Here is a 25,796-nt window from a genome sequence, read left to right as displayed (position 1 = left end):
ATCGATATAAAGATCACCGGAAACGGATGTACGGTTTGCAAATGGCAAGCAAAACAAGAATGGCACGAATCTGCGATTAACAGCATGATAGCACTTAGAATACATCAAGAAACTATGCTACAACACTCCAACATAGCAACAAAGCATATGACAGTAATCTACAGGAGATGCTTGACAAAAGATGAACACTGAGCTTCGGCTAGTTCACAACATAACAAGCTCAAACAAGCATGGCAAAAGTGTAAAAGATAACAGGTTCACAGACTTGGTGAAATTACTGGACATGGCAGAAAACAGCATCAGGTAGCAATGTTCAGAGCACGAAATCAACATGCTACATGAACTTAACATATCAAACCAAGGCATGGCAGTATTCTACTAAATGCATATGACAAAAGTCCCTTAATGACCATACGCCAAAAAGGAGCAGAAGATATGATGGCAACCATGTAAACATAGCAAGTTTCGTTATCAGGTTTCAGACTTGGCAGAAAACAGAGCATGGCAGAAACAATAATATGAGGGCAACTTGGTGAGCTTGATGCACTCACCACAAAGCAATGCATGACAAAACAAGCATACCTACAGCAAGATGGCATGTTTATGAAGCTATCCATGGCAAGAGCATAAGCATAGCGTGTATGGATCAACTACAACAAGCTTGGTAAAATTGAATATCATGATAACAATCTGCCAGAAATATTTTATAGCAAAAGTAGAGCAAGATTGAGTCATGCTATGGTACTCCACAGTTGCAAACAAGGGCTGGAATGGATCAATTACAACAATATCTACAAAACATCCTTACTGAACATCTCCAAAATATGCATGGTTCTCTCTGTAGCATCAAGTTTACATGAGAACAAAATAACAGCAGACAAAGACTTAGAGAAATCACCAAGTCCCTGAAATCAGAAACATTACGGGGCCTAGTTTGCATGCTTGTGCTAGTCACCACAGAGATCACAAAAATACATGGCATACACCACTGGAAAGATGGCATGGCATACAACAAAACACATGTAGAGCTCATGCCCATAAGATGCACAGATTAAATGATACAAAAATAACAAATCCTCAAGTTCTCCTAAGAACCAGAAGATAACAGCAACTAGCACTCTTGCACCAGAGATTTGGGCATCAAGATGGCCTAATGAACATGGTGCAATTGAACAAAATGTAGAGCATCACGAGGCGAACAATTTGATATATTACACGCGTGAAACGGAGCTACGTGCAGAGAGTTGTGCGATGATGAACAGGGCCATATCATGTGAAAATGCAAAGACTTGGGGAAATTTTAGGGTTTGGGAAAGTCAACCATAGGTTAGTCTTCCAGATCCGATCGAGGAGAGGGCGCTCGGGCTCGGGCTCGGCCGCCGGAGCTTCGAGGTCGCCGGCGCGAGGGAGGACGGGGGGGGACGGCGAGGAGGGAGGAGAGGAGGCCGGCGGGGAGGAGGCGCGGTCGCCGGCGGGTGGCGGCGCGGCGGCCGCGCGACGACGGCGGGCACGGGCGACGGGCGGGGCACGGCGGCCGGCGGCGGCGACCGCGGCGGAGGGCCGCGGCGGCGCGGGAGGCGGAGGGCGCGGGCGGCGAGCGCGACCGGGCTCGGGGGCCGGGGACGGGCTCCGCGGGCTCGGCGGCGGCGGCGTACGGCCCGCCACGTGGGAGCGCGCCATTGGTCCGGGGCTGCGGCGCGAGTTGTCCGGCCGGCGGCGGACACGTCCGGCGCGGCACGAGGAGCGGGTTAGGGTTTCGTCTGCGATTGTTTTCGGGAGGGGATGCACTTATATAGCTAGAGGGAGCTAGGAGAGTCCAAATGAGGTGCGGTTTTCGCCCACACGATCGTGATTGAACGACCTACAGCATGGAAGAGAGTTTGGTGGGTTTTGGGCTAGTTTTTAGGGGGTTTTTTTTGCAACACACAAAAGGACTTGGCGGATGCCCGGTTAACCGTTGGAGTACCAAACGACCTCCAAATGGAACGAAACTTGACCGGTGGTCTACCGGTGGTATACTAAGGCCACTTGACAAGCCTCGGTCCATTCCGAGAACGTTTGACACCCGCACACGAAAGAAAACAAGAGGGGTGCGCTAGAGGAGATAGGAGCGCCGGATTGCAAAACGGACAACGGGAAAAATGTTCGGATGCATGAGACGAACACGTATGCAAATGCAATGCACATGATGACATGATATGAAATGCATGACAAGAACAAAATACAAAACGAAAGACAAAACCCGACCACGAAGGGAAAATCATAACACATAGCCAAAAATGGCAAGATTTGGAGTTACAAATACGGGAAGTTACATATGGGGTGTTACAGTACCACACTGGACATAAATACGAATGTTGAAGCTGGGCTCAAAATAATGAATGGATTGAGCTGTCATTTGGTGGAGGATGGTTATTTGGGCATAGGAAAGCACTGTAGAAAATGGACACCATTTGGACATGCCAAAGTGGTACTTCCTTCACAAAGTGTTTTTCTGAACAGAATAGGAAAATGAATATTTTTGAATTATTTTTGAACTAGGCAAGGAAGGTTTTTTACATATTTGACGAAGATATGACCCAAAGAATTTATGAGATTTTTCTGGGAATTTTGGGAATGACAGAAATATAGGTTGCTTCACAACCTAGGGCAAAAACTGCCACATGGACATGACACATAGGCAAAACTGATGAGGTGGCGCCTAGTCATAGCAACCCACCACAATTTACAAGGTTATGACCATCTATATTGGTCATGATCAGCTAGAAATAAGGCAGCGGACCAGTGCTATCTGCTTTATGACCATTTCGTGTAAGGAAATTATGACCTTTCTGACCAAAATGGTCGTTATAGTTTAGGGTTTGGAGCCCCCCGAACAGCTTTTGACCAATTGGTCTGAAATGGTCATAGATCTATGACCAATTCTTCCAGGGTCACTGACAGAAGGTCACTAGTTGACATATTTCTTGTAGTGTCATCGAGAGTTCCTCTGTGTCGTCGCTGCAAGGCTTGATGGCTCCTTCAATCATCAACAACAACATGGTCCAGGGTGAGACTCTTCTGCCCGGCCAGATCTTCGTGTTCGGTGGATTCGCACTGCGGGCCAATTCGCTTGGCCATCTGGAGCAGATCGACAGCTACGACCCTGGCCATCAGGTCAGGTTCGGAAACCTAAACCACACGGCCGATATCCGCAGAGACTTGATCTTCAACGGATTCGGGCCTATGCTAGGAGTGCCGGACAGTGACGATGAGCTCGGCTTAGACCTGTTGTCGGACAATGCTCAGGATATCGCCCCTGCAGGAGCCCCGGACCTAAATCCGGGGCAGATTGCGTCGCCCGAGGACGGGTGGATGGACCCCGCCCCAGAGGCTACAGACCCATCGGCGGTAGAGCCGAACACAGACTTCACCCCCAAGGAAGCCTGTGACACCGGACCCCCGGACTCGTATCCGGCTGTAGGTTCCAGTCCGCACTCCTGAGCCCGCCGAACCTGGTTGGGCTCCGGTAATGGAGTTCACCGCTACGGATATCTTCCAGTACTCGCCCTTTGGCGACATACTGAACTCATTAAAGTCTCTCTCTTTCTCAGGAGACTCTTGGCCGAACTATGTCCGGCTCAAGGGGGAAGAAGGTGACGAAGAAATCCGTTGCCCACCCACCACCCACTTCATAGCCACTGTCGACAATGTAACAGACATGCTTGACTTCGACTCTGATGACACCGACGGTATGGACGTTGGCGCAGGAGACGATTCAGAATCACCACTCACGGGGCGCTGGACTGCCACCTCATCATACGATATATACATGGTGGATACGCCTAAGGAGGATGACGGCGACAAACCGTAGGATAAAACCCCCGGACAAAAGCTAAAACGACGGCGCAGACGCCGCTCCAAGTCCAGCAATAGTAAAAATAGCGATAACAGCGCTAGAAAGATCAACACCCCAGTCAACTCCGAAGGCAACAACGACCATATGGACCCAGCAATGGAGCAGGATGAGCTAGGTCACGCCGAACACATCTCGGAGCAGACGCCCGATCACAATGATCCTGAGGGACGAACTCATCAAACCGCCCCAGGACAAGAGCACAGTCCGGATGACGATGCATTCATCATCCCGGAAACACGCTTGGAACGAGATAACCTCCACAGAAGGCTTATGGCCACTCCGAGAAGTCTAAAGAAGCAGAAGCAAAAGCATAAAGCCGCACAGGAAACACTCAATCGCAGATGGAATAAAATACTAGACACTGAAGAAAAGTACGGCGACGATCGCCAAACAAAGAGCTATCCAAAGCGCAAGCTACTACCAGAAATCGACGACGAGGCCGTTCTACCGAAGAACAATACGGCCAATAGGCCGAACAAACCACTTCGAAACCGCAATGGAGTAGCTACCGACGACGCACACGATTTACATGAGCTCCTGGATAAAAAGGCTGGCGCGACCAGGTCCATCTATGGATCTAGAGGACACGCCCCGACACAGGACTATGGTCACCAAAACGATCAGACTGATCGGATACCAGTTCGGAATCAGTACTGGACACATCAATAGCCGACGACATGCCATAAGACATCCAGAAACAGAGGGGCTGCTCACCCTCTGTGCTTCACCGAAGAGGTACTGGACCATGAATTTCCACAAGGTTTTAAACCTGTGAACATAGAGGCATACGACAAAACGACAGACCCCGGGGTCTGGATTGAGGATTTTATCCTTCATATCCACATGCCTCGTGGGGACGACCTCCACGCCATCAAATACCTTCCTCTCAAGTTGAAGGGACCAGCTCGACACTGGTTGAAAAGCCTCCCCGAAAATTCAATTGGAAGTTGGGAGGAACTCGAGGATGCTTTCAGGGCCAATTTTCAAGGGACCTACGTCCAGCCTCCGGATGTGGACGATTTACGTCACATAATTCAACAGCCCGGAGAGTCCGCCCGCAAGCTTTGGAACATATGCCTCACTAAGAAGAATCAAATTGTCGACTGTCCGGATGCCGAAGCCCTAGCGGCCTTCAAGCACAGTATCCGGGACGAGTGGCTCGCCAGACACCTCGGCCAAGAAAAGCCGAGGACAATGGCAGCCCTAACAAGCCTTATGACCCGCTTTTGCGCGGGTGAAGATAGTTGGTTGGCCCGTAGAGGCAGCAACGACCCAAGTACATCCGAAATCAGGGATGGCAATGGGAAGCCACGGCGCAATAAAAAAACGTTGAAACAAGGAGGAAAGTCCGGACAACACAACGGTCAACGCCGGATTCAGGGGCTCTCGACCCGGTCAACAAAAGAAGGCACTTAAAGGCAGCAAAGAAGGACCGTCCGGCCTGAACAAAATCCTGGACAGGCTGTGCCAAATCCATGGCACCCCCGAAAAACATGCGAACCACACTCACAGAGAATGTTGGGTCTTCAAGCAGGCCGGCAAATTAAACGCCGAACACAAGGGAAGGGAAACACCAAGTGAAGACGAGGATGAGCCTCGCCAGCCGAACACTGGGGGACAGAAAAAATTCCCACCAGAGGTAAAAACAGTAAACATGATCCATGCGACTCACATATCCACGAGAAGGCGCGAACGCGCGCTCAGAGACGCATGCGCTATAGAGCCCGTTGCACCCAAACTTAACCACTAGTCGGCTTACCCGATCACTTTCGATCACAGGGACTACCCGACTAGTATCCGGCACGGAGGATCAGCTGCCTTGGTGCTCGACCCAATAATCGACGGATACCATCTTACTCACGTCCTCATGGACGTCGGCAGTAGTCTTAATCTAATATGCCAGGACACTGTCCGTAGGATGGGGATAGACCCATCCAGAATCAACCACAGTAACACCACCTTTGAAGGGGTGATACCAGGCGTCGAAGCCCACTGCAGGGGCTCCCTCGTACTAGAGGTGATATTCGGCTCCCCAGGCAACTTCAGAAGCGAAAAACCACTCTTCGCCATCACCCCCCTCCAAAGTGGTTATCACGCATTGCTCGGGAGAATGACCTTTGCCCAGTTCAACGCAGTACTACACTACGCCTTCCTTAAACTCAAGATGCCCGGTCCACGCGGCGTCATCATCATTAACGGAAGTACAAAGCGTTCCTTACGCATGGAGGAATACGCGACGGCTCTAGCAGCCGGACTCTAAGCGGCCTCTAATATCAGAAAGCATGATTGGTCGTTAAGACCACAGACACGGTTAGACGAGTCCGGAAGCCCAGATCAACTCGATCTAGGCGCCACACATGTAATCCCATAGAGGACACCAGGGGCTATAGATAATTAATAAAGCCCAATTCTCAGCCTAACCTTATTAACAGACCAATGTCTTACACTTTTACTATCCATTAGTGATAGCCAACTTTTCGCATGCTTATGTCATACTCTTCTACACGAGTTTTTCTTTTTACAGACACCATTCGTGTGACACCCTCCCAGGACACGGCACAACGGGGACAAAGGCGCAGAAGTGCAGCAGGGCCCCGCTCAAAGGTTTCTCTTTAGATTAAGCCCCTGTGTAAACCTTATTTATTGTCTCTTGTTGCTTACACATCCCATGGGTACTACACCCGCAGAGGATACTGCCATTATTGGCATTTCGCCACGACATAATAATGCACGTACCTGGGAATACAGGGTTCATAATAAGGGGCATTACTCAACCCAGTATACGCTATAAAGTCTGAATACCTTCGGGAGTGTTTGGCGTCGCGTGTTTGGCCTTATATGCATCAGCTCCGAATCATGTCTTTGGTCAAATGTTGGGTTTGCCCGGCTCCTGGGTTCGCTGCCTTACATTCCATTCTTATCGGCTAAGGCGGCCAAAGGAGAACTACTGCGATTGTGCCCTGGTTATTCCGGATGAGCACCTCAGTAGAGAAAGCCAAAAACTGACTGTCATGATATAGCGAGAGACTGTTCAACCACTCGAAGACTTATCGGAACCTTCAGGGTTCCTCCGCCTTAACGAAGGACCGCTTACCGGTCATGTACACATGCGCCCGGATTCGGATGCACGCAAAGGTACAAGGGGCTACATAGTAGCCCCACCGTCAAACTCCTATGGCTAAGTGAAAGTGTTAAAGCTATATAGTCCGGTTGCCTAGTTCGACGTGCGATCACCTCCTTAATGGACCAAGACGTTGGATCAAGTGTGATTACGCATATTTTCGCGAACAGCCCCGCATTTTATGCGTGGGGGCTGAAGCCAACGAATGCTAACTTTCATAATTGCACGCATATATATATGTATATACTTATATATATATATATATATATATATATATAACGGCCGCACAGGAGGCACCACTACAAAAAAATACACTTCCGTGATGATACGTGTTTGCCACAGTAGGTCGCGTTTTTTGTCATGCATGTACATCCATGACAAATTTACGACAGAATCAACATAGTCATACCTGTGCTGTCGTAGAAGTGTTCCATGACATTACCAAAATTATCATCACGGAAGTGTCCACTTCCATGACGATAAATCGCGCGTCACAGAAGTGCTTTCGTCAAGGGTGACCGACAAGTGGCATCCACCGTAACGGAACGCCGTTAAGCTATCGGGTCGGATTTTGGATCCGATAACCCGTTAACAGCCCCAACCAATGGGAAATTTCCACGTGTAAAATTCTGATTGGCCGAAGGGAACACCTGCCAGCTTGTCAGTGGGCCAGATGTCGCCCGTCCATTGGAGGAGACATGCCTATGATACGTCGACACGTGGCTGGGCCCAACAGAGGCCCATATAGGTTAAAAAGGCCGGCCCAGTCAAAGGCCCGTAGAACTTAATCAGGTACTAGTGGGCCAGCCCAATAACGACCTGCTTAATAAAGGCCCATTTACGGCCCGAAGCCAGATCTGGCCCATTAATTGTTCGCCCAATATTTGGGCCCATTTACGGCCCGAAGCCAGATCTGGCCCATTAATTGTTCGCCCAATATTTGGGCCCATTTGCGGCCCGAAGCCAGATCTGGCCCGTTAATTGTTCGCCGAATATTTAGGCCCAACTACAGCCCAGTGACATTCAGCCTGTTAGAGGCCTGATGTAGACATGGGCCCATTTCAGCCCGGTGTGACTTTCGGCCTGGGAATGGCCCGTGCTGCCCATGGGGCATATATGGTCCGACGGGACATCGGGCCCACTAACGGCCCGTGCTAAAGGTGGCAACAGTTAAGCCCAACGTGACTTTGGGCCTGTTAAAGGCCTGTCGCGTAATTCGTCCCGTTGATGCCTGTACTAAGCTTTCGGCCTCTTAAAGGCCCATGATATCAGTGGGCCAACTAAGGCCCGAGATATGTTTCGGCCTGGTAATGGCCCGTGAGCTAACTGGGCCCAAAACGGACCGGTCTACATTTCGGCCTACTGAAGGCCCGTCGACGACTAGTGAAAATTGAGGCCCAACATGCATTTTGGCCTGCTAAAGGCCCGTGGTTTCATCTCGGCCGTAACAGGCCAGTACAATATTCAGCCTGTTAATGGCCCAACGCTACCTGGGCCAAACTAAGCGCTGGGTCGACAAAAGGCCCAACAAAAATATAGGTCGGTGTAAGTTTGGGCCTGGCGCAATGTGTGAAGGCCCCAATCATTCGGGCCCAAGAAAGATGCAGGCCGGCCCAATTGTGGCCCGCTAAAAACCTGGCACGTTAGAGTCGAATGTTTCGGCCCAGTCGACTACATCTGATTTTTTTCAGATAGCGAATGATGGCAGTAACTAGTAGGAATTAAGAAAAAACCTACTCTATACAATAAAGAAATTACGACATAGTAACTAAGAATAAACCTACACTATACAATAAAGGATTTAAGGTATATTACATCCACTGGGCATCGAAGTTCGCCACCAGTGATCATAAAGCGCAACGAGGAAGCAGATTACAAAAACTGGGCACCATTGCAGCGTAACAAAATAATACTGAACCGAGACCACTTCCAAGACATTTCAAAAAAGGTTAGCCTTGCGGGGGAACTGCTGCGCAAGCTGCTGAGCAAGGCTGTGAGACAGGCCTAGCATGTCGGTCATAGCTTCTAGGTGTAGCTGTTTAGCGATGAGGTTCTCATTGGTGTTCTCCGCAATCTTTCTTAGAGATAGGACTTCAAGTCGAAGTTGAGTTGCAGAATGCCTTTCTGCTAGAACTTGGGACTGAAGAAGTCGAACTGATTCAGACAACGAATTCTGTGAGCTTGTCTGACTGTTAGTCTCAAGTAACTTGAACACTGCATCAAGACAAGACTTTGGGGTTGTCTCGCTATCTTCAAGATGTTTTGCCTTCTTTGCTGCAATATATGTTTGGTTTGTCTCACAGCCTTCAGCAGACTTGTCCATGCCATCAAGCATATCACCCTGAAACAAAGCAGAGAGATGACAGGTTTTGCACGTGTATAAAAAAAGATGATAACTGTTCTGTCAATTCTATCCAATTTCAAATTAGAAAATAAAGAGTAAGTTCAAAATATCAATAGCATAATTTGGCATTGTTCATAATGCGGGGAGCTTCACCACACTACTGGATTACCATGTCAACATAACAAGCATAGATGAAGGGCAAAGAAAATCATTGTATCTATTTTGGATAATGTGCATGGCATGTTGTTCATATCATCAGCCACATCAGTAAGATAAAACAGGAGATGACAAGGTGCAAACGTGGGCTGCTTCACCACACACTAGATTATAGATCCACAAAACCAAGCATACATATAGGGAGTATTAAGTAATGTGCATGGTATGAATAAGGAATTTGGTTTTACAAGTAAACCTTAGAACTTACGGTTCTTACGAACATGCATTTTGGTAGAAACAGCAAACTAAACAGCAGTAAATGATAGGGAGTATGAGCAAATTAAACAGCAGTTGAGGATAAAGGCTTTAGAAGGACTGACTTACATTAACAGTTAACACCGGCTTTATAATGCCCTTCTCCATGTCAAGGGAAGGATAACTCAAGAATTTTAGCACAGAATCTTCTTCATAAGCATTGCCTGTACTCTACCTTTTGTAGAGAGTAATTATAGGTATGATAATACTGGAAGGGATAGAGGATAATGAAGATAAGATACAGATTGATGCTACATAATCAACTACCAATCCCTGGAAGTACAAGTGTTACAGGACAAAATGTACTGACAAGAGCAATGGGCTACACTTCTGCACTGGCATTGTCTCTGTATTCTACTTGTTGGTAAGATTAGATATAGATCTGATCTTTTTTAGTAAATGGTGGGCGAGGGAGATAAGATGCAGAATGCTACAAAATGAACCAATCCCTCTTCCCATAATACAAGAGTGTTTTGAACACTGGTGTACTGTACAAAACGTTCTTATATTATGGGACGGAGGGAGTAGCTGTTAATGTAAGTACAGCGATAGACAACGTTCAGTCCTTACAAGAGGACAGCAGAGCTAAACCTCTTCAAAAGCATTGGGTTGATTCTAAATTTGTGTAAGAGTCCATACGGATCTTATAATGTCCACCAAATGGACGATTATGAGGCTAACATGTGCAGTGATGCTACATAATCAAACAGCTATGAAAGTAAGTATGGTCATACAGGGCAAGAGGTACTCACAAGAGCAATGCAATGTGCAGTATAGTTGCGAGATTATGTGGTCCCTTGAGAACGAATGTTCTTCTGCTAACAGTTTTCGTACAAGTGAGACATTAAGGCAAATGTAGAAATGTAGTTCAAATTGTGATGTGATATCATAGACAGTACCTTACGCTGCAGCCGAGACCAATGTGTAACAAGATTATTCCAGTCACCGTCGGATAAATGTAGCACCGGAGACTTTACAGAAATTTCGTTCAGAGGCTTGCCGTCGAAGTGCGCTTGCCTCAGGTAGGAACGATACTTCATCAACGAGTGCTTGAAAAGCGCAACCAACCCTTGCTCGTCATCACAATCGAGTTTTCTCCTCGCCTATTTAAAAGAATGAAATCTTGTGTCTTCTGTCAGCAGAAACATATGCAGTAATGACCATGAATAACATTAGTACATTACTTACACGTAAGTTGCGGAGGAAGACTGGAAATTGTTCTGTGTCTGTGGTATAATCTTTCCATGAAGGAAAGATGCGCACAAAGTTCCTGACAACAACATAAGCTTCGTCTTCTAAACTGGGAAGAAATGGAACAGGGGTCCTATTTGCTGCAATTGGGGCTCTCTCTGGTTCGAAAAGGGATTTGGCAACTGGATTTGGTGTACTCTTTGCTGGAATGGGGGTTTTGCATCGTACAGCTGGTGCTATGTCAACTGACATAATCATACTGTTTGCTGCAGTTGGGGTCTGCTGAGTTGGGGCATCAGAAATGACCAGTGTAGTAGGGCTAGAGTCTGCTAGAGTTGGGGTATTTTGTGGGTCAGGTGATATTGCAACTACACCTAATGGGAAATTTGACTTTTCAAATCGTGAATTTAAAGAACTCGTGCATGAGCATTTAGCTTTATTTATTTAGTTACTTATTTATGTTTAGGGGACCATGAGCATGTACCTGGGCCGGATTCATGTGAGAGCCTCCCTTCGAGTTAATTATGGGCTCCTCTATTGGGCCTTCATCAGTGGGCTGCAAGTTATCGACAAGTGCAAAATGTGTTCTTTACCAAAAATAGTATGCGCTACGTACAGTATGGGGCACTAAAGGATCAGACCATGCAATGACTTCCAAAACATTGTGTTTGTCATTCTAAGAACACATTTATTTAACAAATAGACGAAATATATTACTGATTGTACATTGAAAACAGCAGCAGCAGCAACCATGGGGGTGCAACAGAAGTAGTAAGCAGGCCAGAAGAGTAAAGACACAGCTCTCTCTTCCAAACCAAACATCAGCCATCATTATAAAAGGGCTACCAAAAAAGAACAACTGTATGCATCAAACTAAATAAAGATCCTATTACACCAAGTGTACGCATCTAACTAACTGGCTAAGTTAGACTTACTATTTATTAAGCTATGGAGATTCGCTAATGGCTTGAACCAGATGGGTGCCTGACGGGGGAAACTCCAGCCAGCGGGTCGAAGTCTGATACTTGCGACCCTCTCTCCTACTTTGGGTTGTAGAGCGTGGCGGCACATATCAGGGTATGGTGCATCCAGAGACGCATGGTACGCTGTGTACACACAATTTTGCCTGATGAACGAAACTGCGCTGCCATCATGATCTTTGTCTTTGGTTATCTCCTAGTTAATCGGATAATTCAGTCTAAGAAATAGAGAGCGTGTACCAAGGCTGCTTACCAGCCTCCAGTCAAAAATTCCTGAAGGCCCAGAGAAGCTGGGATCCTACTGAAAGACCTTGTAGTGACTGTGATTGTATTCCGTGAAACAACACATCCGGTACATGCGAACGATCATCAATCGTTCGCCGTCGTCTGATCGAGCCAGGAACCTGTAGCGATCCAACCTCAAACGGTCAAGTCTCTGTGCTTACGTGTCATCCATGGATCGGTAATGCTGACACACACAGTACTTGAAGGATTTATTACAGAGTGCAATCACACACTTATTACATCGAATGTCTCAAAACAGAACTTATTACAATAATATGGCTTAAGGCCATCTAAATAAGATAACAGCGGAAGGCTTGGAACATAAAGTGAGTCCATCAACTCCAATGGCATAGCTGAGTACACGACAACGACCTAGCGCACCTTACTCTTCGTCTGAAAAGTCTGCAACATGATATGTTGCAGCTCGAAACGGGTCAGCACATGGAATATGCTGGCAAGATATCACAATAGAGCAATGAACAGAATAAATACTATCACTACATGCATATATGGCTGGTGGAGGCTCTAAGTTTATTTTTGCATAAAGCCAATTTTATCCTACAACAAAGGAATATATTTGTTTAACTATCATGGTGGTTGATAAACATTGAGAAGGTTCCTCCAACTCAATCCCAATTTAACAGTATTAATAACCCAACAATTAATTTAGAGTGATGAGATCAACACGATAATCCAAGTACCAGATACTCAAGATGTCCATAACCGGGGACACGACTAACCATAATTAGTTTATACACACTGCAGAGGTTTGCACACTTTTCCCCACAAGACTCGATCTCCTCCGTTGGATTTCTCGCACTACATGGTGTTTGAGAAACGGATGACCGAGACACAGTCTTTCAGAAACATTAACTCTTTACTCTAGGTGGACAGTTACACCAACTTTCCCCTACATCTGCTAGCCCACCACTGAAAGAGGTCATGCAACATACTTGACTATGCTAGAGCCCATAATAACTTGTGGCTGCACACGGAAGTTTCTAGCATGAATAATCTTATGATCCCTTTGAGCCTGGGTGGCGAACCGTAGGATGATCACACGGGTACTCCGGGATATCCTAGGACAACACTGGATTCTCCAGGTACCCGCAACCCATCCACCCAGATGTGTATTTAAGTAGCCACCTTAAGTTAACCATTAATTAACAACTCTCACATCTTTCATGGATACACTCAACCAATCCACGTCTACGAGCATAGCATAGCAATCTGATCATAACGTAGAAGTAACTCCCAAGGGTTTGATATAAAGGACAATATGTTCTACCTCATCAACTACTTCCCAAACCCACATGTTAATCAGATCCTAATCATGCAATGTTTGAGGATTGGAACTAATGCATAAAAAACTGGGTAATAAAAGATATGATCAAAGTGTTACTTGCCATGCTGACGATCTACAAACCATAGAGACTCGTAGTAGCACGCTTCGCACTCCGAAAACTCTATCGTAAACAAACAATAGCATACATAAGCACTCAAGCATGGATGCAAGAGTAAAACTCAGAAGAGAAAATCAAATCAGAAAGTTCAACTAAAGAGCTTCGATTTGCAACAAGAATCAATCGAATCGGAGCTACAGAACTAAAACTACGATCAAAAGAGCTTCGAATTCAAATCTGCTTGAAAACAAATTTTAAATTGTCAAAACCATGTTCAAGTTGATTAACCAGAAATAGGGGCTCGAGACGAAGATTTTGGCGTTGGTTTCACTAGATTCGGACGAGTGGTTAAAAAGTTGCGAGCGTTTGAAGATCAGGGGCTAATCTGCGATAAAAATAATCGCGGATAGGTCCCTGGCGAAAATAAAACAGAAAAAGAAAAATCTATCGGACGAACGTCAGCTAACAGAGGCTAACGAACGAATTCGTTCATTAAAACGAACTAACGAACGAACGTTCGTAAAGTAACCTAAACAGAAGAAAACCGAACCGATCTAATAAAATAAAAAAACCGATTTAGATATTTTTTTTAAAATCAAACGGTTTATACCTAAACCGAAAAAACCCGGCGGCGACGACAAGGTCAACGGCGGCTGCGGGGCGGCGTGATCCGGCGGGCGGGGCGACGGCTCCGGCGCGCGGGTGGCTCGGCGAGGCGGCGAGGCGGCGGGGTCGGCGGTTGCGCAGCGGCGGCGGCGGCAGCGGAGCGGGGCGGCAGGCTGCGGCGGTGGGGTTGGCTGCGGCGGCGAGCGGCACGGGCGGCGGTGGTGCGAGGCAGTGTAGGGGACGAGGGGCGACGGCGGCTCGGGTTTTAAAGGGGCCCGGGGGGTGGTGGCTTCGGGATGGGGGCGACGGGGCGACTCGGAGCTGGACTCCGAGCGGAGTCTGCCGCGGGCACGGCGGCGCTCGGCGGGGAAGGCGGCGGCGCAGTGGGCCGGCTGGGCCTTCGGCCCAGTGCCGTCCGGGAAACTTAAAAAAACTATTTCGCCAGGACGGAGAAAAAATCCAAAATAAAATAAAAAAATCCTAAAATCCCCAAAAAAAATTCACGGTCCTCTCCTAATATTGAGGACAACATGAACATTTTTCTGGGCTAAAAATGCAATTTTAAAAAATGCATATTTTTCTAATTCAAATAAAATAGCAATTAAAATCCTAATAAAATATTTATTTGATTTGAACATTTTTCCTCCAATATTTCTTTTGTTTTGGAGAAGTCATTTTATCTCCTCTCATTAATTTTTTTCTATATTGGAAATATTTTGGAGAGAAAAAATATTAAAACCAAAATGATCCTCTTTTCAAATTTGAGAAAATTTCAAATATGAAAATAAATGAAATCCCCAACTCTCTCTGTGGGTCCTTTAGTTGCTTAGAATTTCTAGGATCAAAAACCAAAATGTACTTAAAATATGATATGCATATGATGACCTATGTATAACATTCCAAATTGAAAATTTGGGATGTTACAGAACCACTGCAACTGCCATGCCGCTTTTCTTTGAAAGGTTATAGGATTAGGAAGGGTTGGGACACGAGGCGGCCTACAACATCATATAAAGTTGGAGTCAAATAAAAAAGGGCTCTTACCGTTGTCAATTTTTAGAACAGGATGTTATGAGCATTAATATTTTTTCAGTAAATGTTGGCAGTAATATAAGCAAGCCAACATGATATCATAGGAAAGTAACATAGTGCAATAACAACCGTTTGTAGCGATGACTGGAGTAGGCCAGCAATACGTGCAGCCATAGAAGGAGTCGACTGCGTAAATGAAGCCCTTGTGTTCAATGGCATCAGAGAACCATGGAGGATGTATGATCCTGCGATGGACGTGCAGATTTATCCACTTACCGCAGTGACCTGTCAGATAGGCGAGACCGTGGTTGAAGAACGCAATTAGCCTGAAGTCCTTATAATTCGCAGATCTTGTGGGAACTTGGCAGATTACAACCTTGAGAAAATCAAACTTGGTATCATGTTGGCTACTGTAAGATTCTGAGTATTCTGGCCGCGGTGCCAAAGCACTGCAGTGTTAATCGAAGGAAGGGGGATCAATTGCCGGGTGTAGACCTCCACGAGCATCCAACTGCCGCAACCGTTGACGAGCACCATCCAAGACGTGTTCATCTCGACCCAGTACATATTGTTAATGTAGTTGAGGGTGACGGGGATCGGATCACAGTTAAGGGGGTTGATCCTCGCCACCCTATGATCGTTATGCTATGTCACACGCTGTTTCTAAAGATCAGGTGGCATCAACAATCAAGGAGCTGGCTTTAAAAGCTCCGGCCTAAGGGCTTTGAGTAAACAGTACAGCTCCGACGAGCACGCGGCGAGTGGCATGGTATTGAGATTATCCACACGCGAAACAATGAGCTTGATTACCTCTGTGCGGAGCGAATTCCAGTCACTCTTTCGGCGGAAGCTGCTCGGTTGTGCCATTGTTAGTGCTTGGGTTTCGTAAGAGGGCTGGAAGATGATTGGATGATTATGTGCGGAGAAAGATGGAGAAGCGAATATGTGCTGTGGGAAGTGGACAGGTGATGATGACTATAGAACGCTGCTTGACATAAGAGACACATACCAGCCGCGTAGGGTCATATCGATGCCAGACAACTTTCTTGAGTGATCACAGTACTAGTACCCCCTACAGTACGTACTACTATGCCCTAGTTTGCATATAGAGTAGTGGAGTAGGACTCTGCTCTACTACTAGCACCAGAGGACTAGTATATGCTACCTCTTGAGCATGCGTTGGTTTTCCCTTGAAGAGGAAAGGGTGATGCAGCAAAGTAGCGTAAGTATTTCCCTCAGTTTCTGAGAACCAAGGTACCAATCCAGTAGGAGGCTACACGCAAATCCCTCGTACCTGAACAAACAAATAAGAACCTTGCAACCAACACAATAAAGGGGTTGTCAATCCTTTCACGACCATTGCAAAAGTGAGATCTGATAGAGATAATAAGATAAATATTTTTGGTATTCTTATGATACAGATTGGAAAGTAAATATTGCAAAGTAAAATAGATCGGAAACTTATATGATGTAAAATAGACCCGGGGGCCATAGGTTTCACTAGTGGCTTCTCTCAAGAGAGCATAAGTATTACGGTGAGTGAACAAATTACTGTCGAGCAATTGATAGAAAAGTGCATAGTTATGAGAATATCTATGCATGATCATGTATATAGGCATCACGTCCGCGACAAGTAGATCGAAACCATTCTGCATCTACTACTATTACTCCACACATCAACCACTATCCAGCATGCATCTAGAGTATTAAGTTCATAAGAACGGAGTAACGCATTAGGCAAGATGACATGATGTAGAGGGATAAACTCAAGCAACATGATATAAACCCGATCTTTTTATCCTCGATGGCAACAATACAATACATGCCTTGCTGCCCCTGCTCTCACTGGGAAAGGACACCGCAAGATTGAAGCCAAAGCTAAGAACTTCTCCCATTGCAAGAAAGATCAATCTAGTAGGCCAAACCAAACTGATAATTCGAAGAAACATGCAAAGATAACCAATCACACATAAAAGAATTCAGAGGAGATTCAAATATTGTTCATAGATAATCTTGATCATAAATCCACAATTCATCGGATATCGACAAACACACCGCAAAAAGAATTACATCGAATAGATCTCCAAGAAGATCGAGGAGAACTTTGTATTGAGATCCAAAGAGAGAGAAGAAGCCATCTATCTAATAACTATGGACCCGAAGGTCTATGGTAAACTACTCACACTTCAACGGAGAGGCTATGGTGTTGATGTAGAAGCCCTCCGTGATCGATTCCCCCTCCGGCAGAGCACCGGAAAAGGCCCCAAGATGGGATCTCACGGGTACAGAAGGTTGCGGCGGTGGAAATAGGGTTTCGTGGTGCTCCTGGATGTTTTCAGGGGATATGAGTATATATAGGCGAAGGAAGTCGGTCAGGGGAACCATGAGGGGCCCACGAGGGTGGGTGGCGTGCCTACCCCCTGGGCACGCCCTCCTACCTCGTGGCCGCCTCCTTTGTTCCTTGAAGTCCACTCCTAGTCTCCTATATTGCGTTTGTTCCAAAAATAACTCTCCCGAAGGTTTCATTCCGTTTGGACTCTGTTTGATATTCCTTTTCTGCGAAATACTGAAATAGGCAAAAACATCAATTTGGGATGGGCCTCCGGTTAATAGGTTAGTCCCAAAAATAATATAAAAGTGCATAGTAAAGCCCATTAAACATCCAAAACTGATAATATAATAGCATGGAACAATCAAAAATTATAGATACGTTGGAGACGTATGAAGCATCCCCAAGCTTTATTCCTGCTCGTCCTCGAGTAGGTAAATTATAAAAGCAGAATTTTTGATGTGGAATGCTACCTAACATATTTCTTAATGTAATTTTCTTTATTGTGGCATGAATGTTCATATCCAAAAGATTCAATATAAAAGTTTAATATTGACATAAAAATAGTAATACTTCAAGCATACTAACAAAGTAATCATGTCTTATCAAAATAACATAGCCAAAGAAAGCTTATCCCTACAAAATCATATAGTTTGGCCATGCTTCATTTTCTTCACACAAAATGCTCCCATCATGCACAACCCCGGTTTCAACCAAGCAATTGGTTCATACTTTTTAACGCGCTTCAAGTTTTTCAACCCTCACGCAATACATGAGCATAAGCCATGGACATAGCACTATGGGTGGAGTAGAGTATGATGATAGGGATTATGTGAGAAGACAAAAAAAGGAGAAAGTCTCATATTGACGCGGCTAATCAATGGGCTATGGAGATGCCCATCAATTGATGTCAATACGAGGAGTAGGGATTGCCATGCAATGGATGGACTAGAGCTATAAATGTATGAAATCTCATCAAAAGAAAGTAAGTGGGTGTGCATCCAACTTGCTTGCTCAAGAAGACCTAGGGCATTTTGAGGAAGCCCATCAGTGGAATATACAAGCCAAGTTCTATAATGAAAAATTCTCACTAGTATATGAAAGTGACAACATAGGAGACTGTCTATCATGAAGATCATGGTGCTACTTTGAAGCACAAGTGTGGTAAAAGGATAGTAACATTGTCCCTTCTCTCTTTTTCTCTCATTTTTTTCTTTCTCTTTTTTTTGGTGGGCTTCTTTGGCCTCTTTTTTTATTTGGGCTTCTTTGGCCTCTTTTATTTTTCATAATGTCTGGAGTCTCATCCTGACTTGTGGGGCAATCATAGTCTCCATCATCCTTTCCTCACAAGGGACAATTCTCTATAAAAGGAAATAATCACACTTCTATTTATTTACAACTCAAGAATTAGAACTCAAAAGAGAGGACAAATATGACTCTATGTGAATGCCTCTGGCGGTGTACCGGGATATGCAATGAATCAAGAGTGACATGTATGGAAGAATTAAAGGTGGCTTTGCCACATATACGACGTCAACTACATGATCATGCAAAAGGAATATGACAATGATGGAGCGTGTCATAATAAACGGAACAGTGAAAAGTTGCATGGCAATATATCTCGGAATGGCTATGGAAATGCCATAATAGGTAGGTATGGTGGCTGTTTTGAGGAAGATATAAGGAGGTTTATCTATGATAGAGCGTATCGTATCACGGGGTTTGGATGCACCAGCGAAGTTTGCACCAACTCTCAAGGTGAGAAAGGGCAATGCACGGTACCTTAGAGGCTAGCAAATTGCGGAAGGCTAAGAGTGCGTATAATGCATGGACTCACATTAGTCATAAAGAACTCATATACTTATTGAATTTTTTTATTAGCCCTCGAAGCAAAGTACTACTATGCATGCTCCCAGGGGAAGGGTTGGTAGGAGTTAACCATTGCGCGATCCCGACCTCCACTCATAATGAAGGCAATCAAAGAACACCCCATGCTTCAAATTTGACACACAATGTTCACCATACATGCATGCTACGGGACTTGCCAACTTTAACACAAGTATTTCTCAATTTCATAATTACCCAACTAGCATGAGTTTAACATTACCACCTTTATATCTCAAAACAATTATCAAGTATCATAGTGTTTAATGCACTCTTTTTTATTATACCTATCTTGGATGCTCATCATATCAGGACTAATTTTATAACCAAAGCAAATACCATGCTGGTCTAAACGACTCTCAAAATAATATAAGTGAAGCATGAGAGATCAATAATTTCTATAAAATAAAACCACCGCCGTGCTCTAAAAAGATATAAGTGAAGTACTAGAGCAAAATTATCTAGCTCAAAAGATATAAGTGAAGCACATAGAGTATTCTAATAAATTCCGATTCATGTGTGTCTCTCCCAAAAGGTGTTTATAGAAAGGATGATTGTGGTAAACTAAAAAGCAAAGACTCAAATCATACAAGACGCCCCAAGCAAAACACATATCATGTGGTGAATAAAAATATAGCCTCAAGTAAAGTTATCGATAGTCGAAGACGAAAGAGGGGATGCCTTCCGGGGCATCCCTAAGCTTAGGCTTTTGGTTGTCCTTGAATTTTACCTTGGGGTTCCTTGGGCATCCCCAAGCTTAGGCTCTTGCCACTCCTTATTCCATAATCCATCAAATCTTTACCTAAAACTTGAGAACTTCACAACACAAAACTCAACAGAAAATCTCATGAGCTCCGTTAGTGCAAGAAAACAAACCACCACTTTAAGGTAATGTAATGAACTCATTCTTTATTTATATTGGTGTTAAACCTACTGTATTCCAACTTCTCTATGTTTCATACCCCCCGATACTAGCCATAGATTCATTAAAATAAGCAAACAACACACGAAAAACAGAATCTAGCAAAAACAGAACAGTATATAGTTATATGTAACTTTCGAATATTTATAGAACCCTAAAAATCCTACCAAAATAGGAAGTCCTACGAAATTTGTCTATTAATCTTCCGCAAAAAGAATCAATTGAAAATCACGTTTCTGTGATTTACTAAAATTATTCTCGTGCGCACAAAAGTTTCTGTTTTTCAGCAAGATCAAATTAACTATCACCGTAGGTTATCCTATAGGTTCTACTTGGCACAAACACTAATTAAAACATAAAACCACATCTAACCAGAGGATATATGAATTATTTATTACTAAACAGGAACAAGAAGTAAAGAACAAAAATAAAATTGGGTTGCCTCCCAACAAGCGCTATTGTTTAACGCCCCTAGCTAGGCATAAAAGCGAGAATAGATCTATGTATTGCCATCTTTGGTATTCAATTCTTCAATAGAACACTTATAACCCTTAGGAGTTTCCTTCTTTTTATTAATGATTAAACTCCTAGGCAAGAAATCAAGAAATTCGTTTGTATCAAAAGGTTCCTTAATGATTGCGAAAAAGCTGGGGTGAACACTTGTTGATTTGAGATCCGCATTATCCTTACTAGAAGATTCACCCTTATTTTTAGGAACATACATTAATTTGGCAATTTTGGTACTAGGAGGAGTTGGAGTATTTTTCACGGATGAAAAGGCAGACCCAAGTTGGTAATAATATCCTCAAGTTTACCGATTCTTGTGGAATCTAGATCTATTCTTTCGTTAACTATAGGTTCCTTTTCTTTAAAAAAATTCAGAGTAACTCCAACCTTAGATTCATATTGGGTAATTTGGTTGTGGATCTTTTTATCCAAATTTTCAATTAAGTCTACAGTGGCAACTTTATTTTCAATAATTTCAAGCCTTTGCATCACATGTTCCAAAGTTAAAACAGTTCCATTAACCAAGAGAGGTGGTGGACAAAACAAATCTATCATAGCATTATAAGAATCAAAAGTATGGCTACCCAAGAAATTCCCTCCGGTAATGGTATCAAGAATATATCTGTTCCAAGGAGTAATGCCTACATAAAAATTGCAAAGAAGAACGGAAGTAGATTGCTTCCTAGTAGATCTATTTTGAGCATTGCAAATTCTATGCCAAGCATCTTTTAGATTTTCTCCCTCCCTTTGTTTAAAATTAAGAACTTCATGATCAGGAGTACTAACAATGATAGAAGGACTGGCCATGACGACGAAATAAACGATCTAACACACAAGCACACAAGAAGGAAGCGAAAAATAGGAAAATGGGAAAGAGAGGGCGAATAAAACGGCAAGGGTGAAGTGGGGGAGAGGAAAACGAGAGGCAAATCGCAAATAATGTAACGCGAGGGATAAGAGTTTGTGATGGGTACTTGGTATGTCTTGACTTGTGCGTAGACTCCCCGGCAACGGTGCCAGAAATCCTTCTTGCTACCTCTTGAGCATGCGTTGGTTTTCCCTTGAAGAGGAAAGGGTGATGCAGCAAAGTAGCGAAAGTATTTCCCTCAGTTTTTGAGAACCAAGGTATCAATTCAGTAGGAGGCTACAAGCATATCCCTCGTACCTGCACAAACAAATAAGAACCTTGCAACCAACGCGATAAAGGGGTTGTCAATCCCTTCAAGGCCACTTGCAAAAGTGAGATCTGATAGAGATAATAAGATAGATATTTTTGGTATTTTTATGATATAGATTGGATAGTAAAGATTACAAAATAAAATAGATTGGGAACTTATATGATGGAAAATAGACCCGGGGGGCATAGGTTTCACTAGTGGCTTCTCTCAAGATAGCATAAGTATTACAGTGGGTGAACAAATTACTATCGAGCAATTGATAGAAAAGTGCATAGTTATGAGAATATCTGGGCATGATCATGTATATAGGCATCACGTCCACGACAAGTAGATCGAAACGATTCTGCATCTACTACTATTACTCCACACAGCGACCGCTATCCAACATGCATCTAGAGTATTAAGTTTATAAGAACAGAGTAATGCATTAGGCAAGATGACATGATGTAGAGGGATAAACTCAAGCAATATGATATAAACCCCATGTTTTTATCCTCGATGGCAACAATACAATACGTTCCTTGCTTCCCCTGCTGTCACTGGGAAAGGACACCGCAAGATTGAAACCAAAGCAAAGCACTTCTCCCATTGCAAGAAAGATCAATCTAGTAGGCCAAACCAAACTGATAATTGGAAGAGACTTGCAAAGATAACCAATCATACATAAAAGAATTCAGAGGAGATTCAAATATTGTTCATAGATAATTTTGATCATAAACACACAATTCATCGGATCTCGACAAACACACCACAAAAAGAATTACATCGAATAGATCTCCAAGAAGATCGAGGAGAACTTTGTATTGAGATCGAAAGAGAGAGAAGAAGCCATCTAGCTAATAACTATGGACCTGAAGGTCTATGGTAAACTAGTCAAACTTCATCGGAGAGGCTATGGTGTTGATGTAGAAGCCCTCCGTGATCAATTCCCCCTCCGGCGGAGCGCCGAAAATGGCCCCAAGATGGGATCTCATAGGTACAGAAGGTTGCGGCGGTGGAAATAGGGTTTCGTGGTGCTCCTAGATGTTTTAGGGTATATGAGTATATATAGGCGAAGGAAGTCGGTCAGGGGAGCCACGAGGGGCCCATGAGGGTGGGGGCGCGCCTACCCCCCTGGGCGCGCCCTCCTACCTCGTGGCCGCCTTGTTTGTTCCTTGATGTCCACTCCAAGTCTCCTGGATTGCGCTTGTTCCAAAAATAAACTCTCCTGAAGGTTTCATTCCGTTTGGACTCCGTTTGATATTCCTTTTTTGCAAAACACTGAAATAGGCATAAAAACAGCAATTTGGGCTGGGCCTCTGCTTAATAGGTTAGTCCCAAAAATAATATAAAAGTGCATAGTAAAGCCCATTAAACATCCAAAATTTATAATATAAGAGCATGGAACAATAAAAAATTATATATACGTTGGAGACGTATGAGTATATTCTAATCTAAAATAGTTACAAACTTCAATGCCCGAGCGTGGAACGACTGCGAACCGCCATCGGTGCTAACTCCAATCCCCAGCAAACATTCGCTGGGAGACAAGGTAGATGCAAACGCCCGTGATGCAGTTACAGTACATGTGTAAGGGTGGCGGTTTTGTCAAATATACTATGGCTTAAAAACAGGCCACCATCGGATGAAAATCTGATGGTTATGTGGGATTCGCCACGATTAAGCTCGTGGCGAACAATCGCCATATATCATTACTAAAAAAAGGGGCTATAACTTGCACTGGCTGACCACTAACATTGATACTAACATAGTTATAAAATGGTGAAAGACCGTGTCTACGTGGTGTTTGGAATTTATATGCAAAAAACTAGAAAGATGCCCGTGCGTTCCATGGAACATCAAGATGCATTTTTTTACAAAACACCTGTTGTGATTGACCCATGCAGGAGTAATACCATGTGTAAAAACTAATGATATCTTGAAAATTTTATCGAAAAAATGGTATCTCGAGAATTTCTTCGAAAAAATGATATCTCGAGAAAGATCATAAATAAGGTGAGGAGGAGTGGGGCGTGGTGGTGACTGGTGGTCGGACTGGGAGGAGGCATGGGGATGGACGGCGCCGGCAGCGGCCACCATGCCAAATTGTTCCAGAGACTTCCTTTTTTGACTGCTCAGCAATGAGGTTATGGGAGATAAGGATGAAAGAGGCAAGGCCTTATCTGTAAATGTGGAGAGATGTGAGGTATCTTTTGTAAAATTGTCATAGTTTGCTTTCTCTCCGTCAGATATCGATCGGACGGTCTATATTACAAGATGGCAGGCACACCATCATCACCAACTTAGTATTTTATAAGAGTAGAGAGTAGAGATAGAGACTAGGGAGGAGCACCATCTACTGCGTCGTGTGCTACTCCTGCGCTCCATTCGGCGGCCGCAACGTCCCCTACAGCCACTCCCTCCTACGCTCCATTCGGCGGGTGCTGTTGGAATTTGGGGAGCACACTCGCGCGACTGCTCGCAGCGACGACTTCACCGATGATGACTTCTTCCCTGACCTCGACAACCTCTTCCTCAACGACATGGGCGACAACCTCAATGCTAACGGTGCTGCTCCCGTTGCATCGTATGTGTTTCTGTCCTTCCTGTTCGAAATCGTGGTAGAATTCATGTTTCTAGTCTATGTCCTAGATTCGATCTGTTCGTCTACTATGCTAGTCCACATTATTAGTTTAATCTCTGTTATAGCCATCATGATTTATTTTGTGCTTATTCAGATAAAATCTCATAGTAACTTGCTCATATATTCACCTGCGCAACATCGCCTACAGCTACTCCCGTTTCATGGACGGCCTGGCCGATGCCTCCAAGGTGCTCTGCGTCTACAAGAGTTTCGGCTGCGTGAGGTACGTTGACCAGCACTCGCTGGCAGAGCATAGTTCCAGATGCGCGCACGGGCCCTACTACTGCTATGAGTGCACGCCATCATTTCAGGGCTCGCCGTCGAGCCTCGTGCGTCACCTCACGACACCGTCCGTCGAACACTACTGGCCCATGGAGGTGAACATCAAGTACGAGACGTGCTACCCATTCGCTAAGCCAGAGTCGTTGGAGGATCACCACCGCCTGCTAGTCGCGGAGGAGGATGGCAGCGTCTTCCTCTTGGTCGTGGGCACCGACAAGGCCCGCGCAAGCCACCACCCCATCTCTGTAGTGTGCGTCAGGGGCAACGCCGCTGACGCTGACATGAGGCCGGTGTACGGGTGCGTGCTCACTGTTACTGCCCCTCAGAGGTACGTGGGTGCCCACCCCGGCTCCATGACGCTGACTCGGACTGTGTGAGCTGATTCCTTCCCGGTGAAGTGGACATGGAAGACCCATGGCATGATTTTCACCCCAATATGGTGCACGGGGACTCCAAGGAGCTTCACCTGGAGATATGCATTACCAAGTTAAAATGTTGATCATTAGTCTTCGCTCAATGTAATTCTCTGTCTAATCATGTGGAGACTTCTTATTTATATAGTACAGAACCTTCCATGCATGATCTTGCTCTATTAGAGTATCGCGCTTGAATAAAAGTGTATCCATTTATGGTTTAGTCTAGAATCTTCCATGTATGTTTTTGCTCCATTAGAGTTCTCTCTTGCCATTTATGAGATTAATTGAGCATTTTTACTACAGTACTGGTGAAACACTTATGAT

General features: G+C 44.7%; 1 protein-coding gene across 1 annotated transcript; it reads left to right on the top strand.

The window, feature by feature from the left end:
• Positions 1 to 24,935: 24,935 nt before the first annotated feature.
• LOC109744709 (uncharacterized) lies at positions 24,936 to 25,433 on the top strand. Its single transcript, XM_020303855.1, has one exon. It carries the CDS (start codon positions 24,936 to 24,938, stop codon positions 25,431 to 25,433), a length of 498 nt encoding a protein of 165 aa, XP_020159444.1.
• Positions 25,434 to 25,796: the final 363 nt, after the last annotated feature.

Source organism: Aegilops tauschii, chromosome 2, assembly GCF_002575655.3.
Source record: "Aegilops tauschii subsp. strangulata cultivar AL8/78 chromosome 2, Aet v6.0, whole genome shotgun sequence".
NCBI classification, from domain to species: Eukaryota; Viridiplantae; Streptophyta; class Magnoliopsida; order Poales; family Poaceae; genus Aegilops; species Aegilops tauschii.
This window is presented reverse-complemented; position numbering and strand designations above follow the sequence as displayed.

Coding starts and splice junctions, on each gene's coding strand:
- LOC109744709 (XM_020303855.1), top strand. CDS start 24,936: ATGGACGGCCTGGCCGATGCCTCCAAGGTGCTCTGCGTCTACAAGAGT.